Here is a 12,989-nt window from a genome sequence, read left to right as displayed (position 1 = left end):
AATGGCTTCATTCCTAACACAACAACAGATCTTTGTCCATGAGATCTTTCATATAAAGGTTATGTAACTGAAAGTTCTAGCCATTAAATTTCCAAGATATCCCTTTGAGGATGTGCCTATTCAACATAATGATTAAGCCCATGCTGATGTATAGTTCTAAGTTTCGGGGGCCCTATATAGGGATCTTGTGATAGGGCTTGAGTTGAGATGGTTTGGATGATTATGTTTAGCATATAATTGTGGGGAATACTACTGTCACTGAGAAGGGGGGGTGAATCAGTGACAATGATGTCAACAAAAAACTGCAACTTTTAAACTTATATCATTAAAATAGATTTCATGAAAGAAAGAATTACTGATTAAAAGATTTGAGTCTTCTAAATTTGGCAGACTTAATTCACTTATCAAATGATAAACACAATGGACACAACTGGCAACACAAAATTTATGAGTGGAAAACCCTCTGGCGTATAAAAACCACTCTCAAAAATGCCTCACTGGTTTACTCAAATTGTCTCACTGACATATACAATTTGTCTCACTGACGAACACAATTCATCTCACTGATGCCACAAGTATTAAAAGCCCTTTTAAAACAGAAAGAAAGCATACAGAGATAATCCTCTGTTTTTGATACAAGGCAAAATTCTTCTAATACAGAGTATAATCTCTTTCATAGGTCTGCAACATCACAATTGAAATAACAACCAGTTTTTGTCAAATGTCTCTGCACATAAAAACAGATCTAACCCTTGACTGTTAACATAAGGAGTATTGCCTCTGTTCAATTGAATTTTTTGTTGTAACCAAGCTATATCTTCATATCCCCTGACTTCGAACAATCAAATTTTATTCATCCAAAAACTTAACACCTTCTGTCCGTTTCTCTTTGTTTATATATGAAGTTACAACCACCAGATAACTGTCTTCGACAACTTTGCAAAGTTCATGAACAGAACCAAACTGACTGTTAAGGAAACTAATCCTAATAACCAATGTGAAACATGCTGCCATTCAGATGCCAACCAATTTACATGAAGAATGTCGACTACTCTGTCACCATAGTCAACTATATGCTGAAGAAACCAGAATGGACTAATGAACAAGGAGACAAGACATTCATCCGACTATAGAAGGAGACCAAATTATATAACTCAAAAACATTATATATCTGTCCAAGGAAGTCATATATACAAAGTGCAGAGTAACTCCACATAGTCTTCATTACTAACTCTGTATAGTCGACATATCCACATAACAATAGAACCCATACAACTTCAACTATTCATCACCCCACATAGTTCCAAATAGTCTTTACCATAGCCACATAACACACACCCCATGAGAGACTGCACATATCATAACATAAGAAACTGTAATGGACCCATACACTGCAGTGAATAAACAAAATGTGTAGAATGGAATGTTGATGTTTGTCAACAAAACTGTTTTTGTCATCAAAATGCCCAAAAGTGCAACAATCTCCCCCTAGCATTGATGACAAAAACACACAAACACTCCCCCTGGTTTTGGCAGCAATGACGGAACCATAGGTGATCAGAGAAAATCTCTGCTGAAAAATTGAAGACCACGAGCCAGCTCCATGACAATCTTGCCACCATGATGAGAGAATGAATTGTCATAAGAATAGACCATTTTATGCAAGGTAGCAAAGTTCCCTGTTTGAACGCCAATCTGAAAATACTGCCAAAGGATTTCAGGAGGAATAACATTATGATTGTCAGGTTGAAGATTAGAGGAATCACCACTGCTTTCAATCACCCTACCAAAATAAAAGGACAACGATTTCAACAATGGAGACAGAGGAACTTGTGGAACATAAACACAGACAACAGGCCACATGTCAGCTGCAACGTATGCTTCTCCAAATTGAAGGGCAAGAGCCACTAAACCAGTGGATTGAACAAGAGGATCAAAGAAGGCTTTGTATACTTCACCATCATGATAATGATCAGAGATCCTGAGACTAGCATCTGAGATAAAATCAAGACTTTTCATCATTTGATCACTAGTCTTTTGGAAGAGACATTTGCATTTCTCTTCCCTAGATTCGGGTAAGCAAGCACAAACTAGCGCAAAAGACATGATGCATAGATTAGGAAAAACACTTGCGATGAGTGCAAATCTGAGTAAAGATCCTTTAAATAGACAAAAACGGATTTCACACAAGATATTAAATGCCAAAAATAGCTGCAAACACAAGGAGAATATTTAAAGCAGAACAAGGATTGCACGATTTGCAAACCAAATTAGTACTAAGAATAGCATGAAAAGATAGACCAGAACAGAAAGCATATCCAAGGAGATCTTTTGAAATTAGAAACACCATCTTCGAAGAACACCATGGTAGAAGAAATGTCATTCATGTCTGAAAAAGGCAGTGAAAAGACTTTGGTCAGAAAACTGAAATGATAATCTCTGCAGAAACAGCACGGTTCAATTTGCAGCTGCACATGATACAGGAGAAACCAAATAATCCAAGATGACCGTGTCTTTTTGTTGGTTTTAAATGAACCTTCCGGAAGATAAAAGACACCAACTCCCCCTGAAAGTATAATCATTGAAAAACGTCATGTGATAGCAGAAAGTGATACCACACCAAGTCGTTGTCTTCACTTTTCAAAGACTTCCTTAGCTAAGGGTTTAGTAAAAATATCGACCATTTGATCTTAAGTGTTAACATAGTGTAAACAAACCTCATTCTATTGAACCTTTTCACAAAGAAAATGGTAACCTATATCAATATGCTTTGTGCGAGCATGCATCACAGGGTTCTTCGAAATGCTGATTGCACTTGTGTTATCACAGAGAATTGAAATAGGTTTGGATACTTCAATCTTCATATATGCTAATGTCTGTACCATCCATAAAACTTGAGTGCAAAATGAAACAGTAGCTATATATTCTGCTTCTGTTATGGACAGAGATATGGAATTTTGTTTCTTACTATGCCAGGCAACAAGTTTTGACCCCAAGAAGAAGGCTGTCCCACTAATGCTCTTTCTGTCATCTAAGGATCTAGCCCAATCTGCATCTGTGAAAGCAGTAAGAGTAAGATTGTCATCATGAGGATACCAAAGTCCAAAATCCAAAGTTGCTTGGATATACTTGAAAATTATTTTTAAAGCATTGACATGAGATTGTCTTGGTGAAGCCTGAAACTGAGCAACCAAACAGACTGCTTGCATTATATTTGGTCTTGAAGTTGTGAGATATAGAAGACTTCCTATCATAGATCTGTATTTTGTTTGATCAACACAAGGTGTATCATCTTCTTTCACCAATTTACATCCTACTGTCATGGGAGTTGCAACTGAACTACATTCACTCATATGAAACTTTTGAAGCATTTCTTTTGCATACTTGGTCTGGGAAAGAAAAATACCTTTACGAAGTTGTGTTACCTGTAATCCAAGAAAGAAAGAGAGTTCTCCCAACATGGAACAAATTCTGATTGCATGAGATTAGAAAACATGGTACACATCATCATTAGTACCACCAAATATAATATCATCTACATAAACTTCAACTATGAGTATATCATCTCTTTCAAATTTAATATAAAGATTGTTGTCAACTCCCCCTTTTGTAAACCCATTTTTTAAAAGATGACCATCTAATCTTGCATACCATGCTCGTGGGGCTTGTTTCAAGCCATTATAGAGCCTTTTTTAACCTGTACACATGATCTATCTTATCCAAAAATTGAAACCCTTTAGGTTGTTCCATATATACTTCCTCCTCAAGATGTCCATTCAAGAGAGTTGTTTTAACATCCATTTGATAGATCTTAAAGTTTTTGTAAACAAAGAATACTAGGAATATTCTTATTGCTTCAAGCCTTGCTACTAGGGCAAAGGTTTCATCATAGTCAATCTCCTCTATTTGTGAATAATCCTTACATACAAGCCTAGCTTTGTTTCTAGCCACTTTACCATTTTCATCATGTTTATTCCTAAAGACCCATTTTGCACCTATGACATTCTTATTTGTAGGCCTAGGCACTAGCTCCCATGTTTTGTTCTTTTCAATTTGACTAATTTCTTCTTTCATGGCTAAAATCCAACATTCATCTTTGCTAGCTTCAACATAAGTTTTAGGCTCTAATTCAGACAATAAACAAAAATGAGCTTCTTCACCTGACATTGCAGATCTTCTTCTTGTCTTCATCCTTACCTACAATGATCTTTTCTTGCGGATGATTTTTCAAAAGATTTCTACTGGGTTTTGTGAGAGGTGTTTTTGTTGTTGTTTCAGAAGATGTACTTACCAATTCCTCTTTCTCTAGAAGTATTTCAGATTCTTCTTTCTCTAGAAGTATTTCAGATTCCTTTTTCTTTGGAAGTATCACAGAATCTGATTCAGATTCAGCTTCAATATTATTTAGAAAAGTTTTATTAACCTGCAGCTTTGCATCCACTTTACATTAGTACTTTCAACAATTCTCTTAATCCTTTTATTGTAACATCTATATGCTTTACTGTGTGATGAATATCCAAGAAAAATACCTTTGTCACATCTTGATTCAAAGCTGCTTAGATTTGCATCATCTTTCTTTATATAACACTTACTACCGAAGATCCTAAAATACTTAATAGAAGCTGACTTACCATTCCATAATTCATATGGTGTATAATTTGTTTTTACCCTCAATTGGACTCTGTTTAGTATGTGAACAGTTGTATGAACAGCTTCTTTCCAATAAACATCAGCAATATTAGCTCCATCAAGCAATGTTCTGGCCATTTCTTTAACAGTTCTGTTTTTTCTTTCTGCTACTCCATTTTGTTGAGGAGTTCTTGATGCAGCATATTGTCTTTTTATACCATGTAGCTCACAATATTGTTCAAACTCATTTGATGTGTACTCCCCTCCTTGATCTGATCTCAAGCATTTTATTCTTAAATCTGATTCATTCTCTACCATCTTCCTGAACACCTTGAACCTGTGAAAAGCTTTAGACTTATGTTTAAGAAAAGTCACCCATGTCATCCTAGTATAGTCATCTATAAAAAGCATGAAATATTTTTCTCCATTTAATGATCTTGTTCTTGTTGGTCCAGACAAGTCTATATGGACAAGTTCCAAAGGTTTAGAAGACATGTTCTTTTGGCTTATAGCAAACTCTACTTTGTTTACCACTTTGACATTCTTTAAAAACTATATTTTCAGGTTTGCTTAGAGTAGGCATGTCTCTTACATTCTGATTTCTGCTGACCTTAACAAGATTATCAAAGTTTAAGTGCCCTAACCTCTTGTGCCAAAGCCATCTCTCTTCTATCTGACTCATGAGACAGACATGACTGACATTATCATTATTAGACACATTATGAAGATGATATACATTACCCTTAGTTCTTTTACCTGCTGCTATGAGTTTCCCTGATTTCTTTCTTACTTCACAGCCTTGAGAATGAAAAGCAACTTCATAACCACTGTCACAAAACTGACTTACACTCAAGAGGTTGTGTTTCAAGCCATCAACATAATAAACATCATATATAGGAGTTTCATCATTGAGTAAAAGAGTTCCAATACATTTAATTTGAATGGTGGAGTTGTCAACAAACCTAATAAACCCTCCTGTATAATCCTCAAATTTTGTAAACTTTGACTTGTCTCCTGTCATGTGGTGAGAACACCCACTATCAAGAATCTAGATATCTTCCTTCTTAGCATGGTATGCCACTTGGACAATCATTGAGTTTTCAATATTTGGTTTTGGTTTGGATCTCCATTCTATTTGCTGTTTGATCTTCATATCTACATCAGCCTTTGAATGATCTTTATATGTCAATCTTTTTTTTCTTTCATTTTGAAGAAAAGTCCTGCAAAATTTGTTAGTGTGCCCCATTTTATGACAATTAAAGCATCTAACATTATGATAACCAAGAATTGAAGACTGTCTTTGTGAGAACCAGCAGTTTGATGCTTTATGTCCAAAGTTAAACATATTACAAAAGAAACACGAGCCATAAAATCTTGATTGAGACTTCCACAAATTCTTGGATTTATGCTGCCATGAAGATCTTGGAATGATATTTCTACTACGTGTTTGTAGTTTAGTTGTAACTGATTTTGAAATCTTTTCACAAGATGTGTGTGATTTAGTTTTATCTTTTGTCTTTTCTTGAGACCCAAAAATTTCATATAGGGTTTTGTTGTTGCTTCTATTTGAACTTTGACCAATTTCAAACTCTAAACCAGATATGTTACTGTTTTTCCTTTGTTTACTCAGAATATCTTCCAATCTTGTGTTATCATATCTTTCAAGTTTTCTTTTTAAGACCGCTATCTCTGCTTCCAGTTTTTGACAAGATTCATTTTTACTTGCTAAGTCTGCTTTTGTCACATCTGCAATTCTTTTGTGCTCCTCAACTTGTCTAGTTAAATCAGTTGCTAGTATATCAAGAGAGTTAATTTTATTTACGAGACTAGCAGCTTGGTTCTCTTGTAAACAAAGTTCCTTTTTTAACCTTTTAACTTCTTTGAGAGCACATATTCAGTCACCTTCTAAGTCAACTTCACCTTCTCCTTCAGCATCTGACAATACAACATCATTAAGAACCTGATTTCCTGCAAGACATTCAGTAGTCATAAACAATACTTCAGACTCATCATCAATTGACTCCTCTAAATTACTGCCTGTGACATCACCTTTAGCATATAAACTTTTCTTAGCCTTGAAGGGAAATTTTTTCTTTCTAGTGAAGGTTCTCTGTTTAGTCAAAGATTCTGAATTTTCTTTGTCACTGTCATCCAAAGGACAGTTTGCAGCAAAATGACCACTCTTACCACAATTAAAAGATTTAAAAGGTAATTTGCCTTATATTTTCCTGACCCCTTTTTGAGTTTCTTGACAAAGTTAACTTCTTCTATATCTTTTTCAGAATCATAAGTTTTTTCTTTATTTTTCTTCTCAACTTTAAAAGCACTTTCCTTATGAACAGTTTCCTCTCCACAAGTTCTCATTTCATAAGCAGTGAGTGTCCCATGAAGATGATCCATAGTCAAGGTATTCAAGTCCTTAAGTTCCTCTATGGCTAATAACTTTGTCTCTGTCATCCAAAGGACAATTTGCAGCAAAATGGCCAGTCTTACAACAATTAAAACAATTAAAACATTTAAAAGGTAATTTGCCCTTATATTTTCCTGGCCACTTTTTGAGTTTCCTGACATAGTTAACTTCTTCTATATCTTTTTCAGAATCATAAGTTATTTCTTTATTTTTCTTCTCAACTTTAAAAGCACAAACCTTATGAACAGTTTCCTCTCCACAAGTTCTCATTTCATAAGCAATGAGTGTCCCATGAAGATCATCCATAGTCAAGGTATTCAAGTCCTTAAGTTCCTCTATGGCTGATAACTTTGAATCATATTTAGAGGGAAGAGACCTCAACACCTTTTTGACTACATCCTTATCTTCTATGTCTTCTCCTAATCCTCTAATTGCATTGATAGTTTTGTCAACTCTAAGAAAATAATCTGCTACCCTTTCTTCATTAGACATCTTCATTCCTTCAAACTTATCCCTAAGAGTTTGAATCTTGGCTTGTTTTACTTTATCATTACCATGGTAAATGTTGTTAAGTTTGTCCCAAACTTGTTTGGAAGAGCTACAATGCATTATTTTAACAAATACATCTTTAGACAAACCACATAGAATGGCATGCTTGGCCTTAGCATCATTTTCATATTCTCTTTTTCCATCAGGATCAGTAGGTATGCTTTGTGGAACAGTGTATCCATTGACAACAGCAGTCCAAACATCCACACCCAAGGAAATTAAATAAGTTTGCATTCTTACTTTCCAAAAAGCATAATCAGTACCATCAAACAAGGGAACCCTAGAAGCAGAAGAACCTTCTTCAGCCATGTTAAATAGTATTCCAGACACATAATCAATCTAGGTGTTTAAACCCTTGCACGTCAACCTGCTCTGATACCAAATGTGGGGAATACTACTGTCACTGAGAGAGGGGGGGCGGGGGGGGGGGCGGGGGGGAGGGGGGGGGGGGGTAAATCAGTGACAATGATGTCAACAAAAATCTGCAACTTTTAAACTTATATCATTAAAATAGATTTCATGAAAGAAAGAATTACTGATTAAAAGATTGGTGTCTTCTAAATTTGGCAGACTTAATTCACTTATCAAATGATAAACAAAATGGACACAATTGACTACACAAAATTTATGAGTGGAAAACCTTCTGGGGTATAAAAACAACTCTAAAAAATGCCTCACTGGCTTACTCAAATTGTCTCACTGATGAACACAATTCATCTCAGTGATACCACAAGTGTTAAAAGCCCCTTTAAAACAGAAAGAAAGCATACAGAGATAATCCTCTGTTTTTGATACAAAGCAAAATTCTTCTAATGCAGAGTATAATCTCTTTCATAGGTCTGCAACATCACAATTGAAATAACAATCAGTTTTTGTCAAATGTCTCTGCACATAAAAACAGATCTAACCCTCGACTGTTAACATAAGGAGTATTGCCTCTGTTCAATTGAGTTTTCTGTTGTAACCAAGCTATATCTTCATATACTCTGACTTCGAACAATCAAATTTTAATCATCCAAAAACTTAACACCTTCTGTCAGTTTCTCTTTGTTTATATATGAAGTTACAACCACCAGATAACTATCTTCGACAACTTTGCAAAGTTCATTGACAGGAACCAAACTGACTGTTAAGGGAACTAATCCATGACTGTTGAGAAAACATAATCTAATAACCAATGTGAAACATGCTGCCATTCAGATGCCAACCAATTTACATGAAGAATGTTGACTACTCTGTCACCATAGTCAACTATATGCTGAAGAAACCAGAATCGACTAATAAACAAGGAGACAAGACATTCATCCAACTATAAAAGGAGACCAAATTATATAACTCAAAAACATTATATATCTGTCCAAGGAAGTCATATATACAAAGTGCAGAGTAACTCCACATAGTCTTCGTTACTAACTCCGTATTGTCGACATATCCACATAACAAGAGAACCCATACAACTTCAACTATTCATCACCCCACATAGTTCCAAATAGTCTTTACCATAGCCACATAACACACACACACCATGAGAGACTGCACATATCATAACATAAGAAACTGTAATGGACCCATACACTGTAGTGAAACAAACAAAATGTGTAGAATGGAATGTTGATGTTTGTCAACAAAACTATTTTTGTCATCAAAATGCCCAAAAGTGCAACAATAATTTGGTCCAAACCAATGTCGCTTTACTACATTGTTTAAGACAAACATACCACCCAAACCCATTATCTTGAGTGTATCTTCAAACTTACTTGGTTTATACACAAGCTTAGATCCATGGGTGATTAGACTTTTCCCTATTGGAGACATCCATTTTTTGCTGTGTATTACTCAAAGGGGATTGCTTCTAGTTCGTAGATGATCTATGTGTAGCTATGCAAATGTTAGTTGTCTTTCTTGCCACCACACAAGCACCTGCACAACTTCATGCAACACCTAACACAACTTGCATAGTGCACACAACATCCAACAGCCATTTGCACAATCTTCAACTATGCACACGTGGCATTGTAACATCCACCCCTTGGACACTACATTTTTATTTTTTTTACATTCACGAGCACCACTTAAATTAATCAAACTTCTAGATCTAGCTTGGAAATGTCAACTCTCTTAATTCCTCAATTGCCTTAGTGGTGAAAGTTCTACACCACCACTTATGCTTGCACTCAAAGGTGGTAAGCTCTTGAGGTCAGGATCCCTATTAGACCTAAACTTAAGCCTCAAGGGTTAATTCCAAATGACCCTGCCTATGTATCCTTTCGAGGGAAGTCAGAGGCTTCGTAGTTCATCCAAAGTGTAGAGGGAGTTCATCCTCTCCCTTTGTACGAGATCCTTGATCTCTTTTTGAACTAGGACTATTTATTAAAATTTGGTACTAGTGGTGAATTAAAAATGTATTATATTTAAGTTGTATTATACAAATTTCTATGTACAATATTTGGTTTCCATGGTTTGTCTGGTGTTTTCAAGTCTTAGTTTTCTATTTATAATTGTTTCTTGTCCACAAATTTAATTGTATCTTTATTATTGTCGCATAGTACTTATCGATATATTTAGAGGATATCCAAAAAATAATTGAACTTTAATATTTCAAAATTTACTATATCTATTATATTATATGTAAATTTCAATACTTCTAATTTACTATAATATGTTTTATATTTAATAGATTCTACAAACCATTTTGAACTTTAGGAAATTTAAAGTCATCTTATATTATCTTGTAACCAAATCAAAAAATCAAAAGACTATAGGCTACAACAACCTTACCACAAAATCACATAATAATGAGTATTGCATAACGGAGAGTGTCTACTTGTACACACTATGCTTTATTCATATTATATTTTAATATGGGGTAAAACAAGTACCAAACAATGCACAGGATGCTACTACACTTAATTAAGAAGACTACTTCTCACGTTCAAAAGACAGTGTCATTGCTGTTAGGAGTGGTCTCTATTCTCCACATTGAAACAAAAACGCTATAATACAAATCTCCTTATATAGCCTATCATACCTGTATGACAAGCTTCTACATATAACACTTCATAATTAAACACTCATATTATTCTACACCTTTCAGTCTGTAGTGTCTCACATAGAACTTACTTCAATAAGAGATCCTGCCTGCAAGTCAGTCAAAGAACTTTAAAATATCCAATTTTATTACCTGTAGGACCCGACCTCTCCATAGCCTCTGAAATCCTTTTCTGAATGCTTCAAATGATAATTCTATTGAAGTCTCAAGATAGTACTGCAAAAAAAGGATCACATACGTGGTGGTAATTTTTTTGTCAAATGCAGTAATTACAATTTTATTCTCAACAAATAATAACAGAAAATTAATATACTGTTATATCACAATTTTGTAATTTGTGCTATATTCTGATTTTTTAAATATTTTTCTGACTCTTCTGAGCAAGGTATAGCAAACTGGAAATAAAACTAGTATACATATTTTAAATATATTTATCTAAAAAAATGCAGAAAGATATCAATTTGGAACTATTTTATTTACTTATAAGTTATTAGCTTAGTTTAGTTTAGAACCATTTTATTTAAGTTAATACATGTAGACATACATGTTATATGTTGCTTATTTTGGAAGAATTAAATAACAATACTTTGACATGTAAATGGCTGCCAAATTTAAGACGAAAGGTAAGAATTTTTGTTAGTATGTGCATGCTATTACACTCCACCCCTTGCTGCCATTGTAGAATGCCTCTTGGCATTAATAAAATATGACAACTACTGTAGACAGCTGGAACACATAGCAAACCCTAAACTTTGTTAGAGAGAAAATATGAAACCGTTGTGCACTGAAATAAATCAAATCTGAGTGCTAAAGTTGATAGTATATGAATGGAAAATTCTATAACAGCTGTAGAATGTCATCAAACTTCGGATCTGAAATTGGAATGTAATTGCAAGTACAACTGACTATTTGTGAATTTGTAATGTCAGATCTCCTTACAAAATATGCAGACCACTCTCCAAAATGCTGATCAAAATGTGTCAAAAAAATGCTAATTCACCCTCTAAATGAGCTGGAAAATGATGGAACATGCAGATTGCAGCCTTCACAATTGTCAAATGCTTGTCACTTATCCCAAAGATGCCAAATCTTCTGTTTTCCTTCCTTTGGAAGTGGGGCAACCTCTATAAGCAACTAAAACTCAGGAACTTATCATTAATGCTGAAACTCTCCAAACTGCAGATTGCCTTCAAACAGGGCTGAATATCAACAATAAATATGGTAGCATTAAACCTCCAAACCCTCCCAAATATGGTGTGGATGAATTCTAGAGAAGGTGCTCCAAGTTATTGTTCCAATAAGAGCAATTGATTGTGCAGAAATGTCATGCACCATCCTTGATCATCATATTTTTTCCTAATCAAGGAATATAACCTAAATATAGCAATTAAAATATTGTTAATTGTTTATTTAAAAATTTAATATTTAATTTGAATATTCATTATGTGCAAATGAATCAATGTAGCAATTGCTATTAATTAATTAATATTTATTAATGAATGTTTGTTTGATATTAATATTTATTAAATGATGATATTCATGAAATGTTTTGAAGAAAAAAATTAATAATATAAAAAAAAATCCATGCATCACTTATCTCCTGAGGGTCCCACATAATCCTAAAGGCAGCGACTCCTTGGAAAGGTCAGCCCCCTTTGAAGAGTGGTGACTCTTCCTTGAGTCGCCACCCTCCCTTACTCCTATAAAGCATCGAGAGGGAGGATAGGAAAGGAGTGAACAGAACATAAGAGAAAAAAAGGCACAATCTGAACTAAGTATTATCATCACACAATTAAGACAAGAATCCACTCAAAAGGAAAAAAGGATAGCTATCGGGCCCTTGGTAAAAACCTACAACAAACAATTCAGAAGCATAAAGTTAGTAGTACGATAGCCAAAGAGAAGGAGACAGGTATGCATGACAGTATGTATGAGGCATCATTATCTCCATACATCATATTTAATATTTACGTTACTATTCAATAACCTTATGTGGGATTAGCATTAAAAGCAGTATATCATTTTCTCAGTCTTGTTAGTATTAACTGATGTATACCTCAGCGACAGTCACAACAGTAGTAATCTATGAATAACACCTTAATCACAGCAATTCTGTTAGACTGATATAGCCTCCGCATCATAGTATTAAGGGCTGATTTCATTCTCTCATTATTGTGACAGCATTAATCATTTAGTAGTGCTATAGGTTAACAAGTGGTTTCAGCCATAACCTAATAAATAACAGTTATAAAACGTTAACATTATTAATATCACATTGATATCATGGATATGCACATTATTTCCGTATGAATAGATTATCAGTACCATTATTGATCACATCATCTATGATAA

General features: G+C 34.4%; 1 protein-coding gene across 8 annotated transcripts in view; it reads right to left on the bottom strand.

The window, feature by feature from the left end:
- Positions 1-12,989, bottom strand: part of LOC131036882 (uncharacterized) — a 222,540-nt gene that overhangs the window by 40,439 nt on the left and 169,112 nt on the right. For all 8 annotated transcript variants that reach the window (XM_057968889.2, XM_057968890.2, XM_057968892.2 and 5 more), the window contains one exon: positions 10,770-10,853. In XM_057968889.2, coding sequence (XP_057824872.2) covers positions 10,770-10,853 — 84 coding nt within the window. The remainder of the gene's footprint in view (positions 1-10,769; positions 10,854-12,989) is intronic.

This window comes from Cryptomeria japonica, chromosome 2, assembly GCF_030272615.1.
Source record: "Cryptomeria japonica chromosome 2, Sugi_1.0, whole genome shotgun sequence".
In the NCBI taxonomy this organism is placed as follows: domain Eukaryota; kingdom Viridiplantae; phylum Streptophyta; class Pinopsida; order Cupressales; family Cupressaceae; genus Cryptomeria; species Cryptomeria japonica.
The sequence above is the reverse complement of the archived record's forward strand: the minus strand, read 5'-3'. Positions and strand labels throughout refer to the sequence as shown.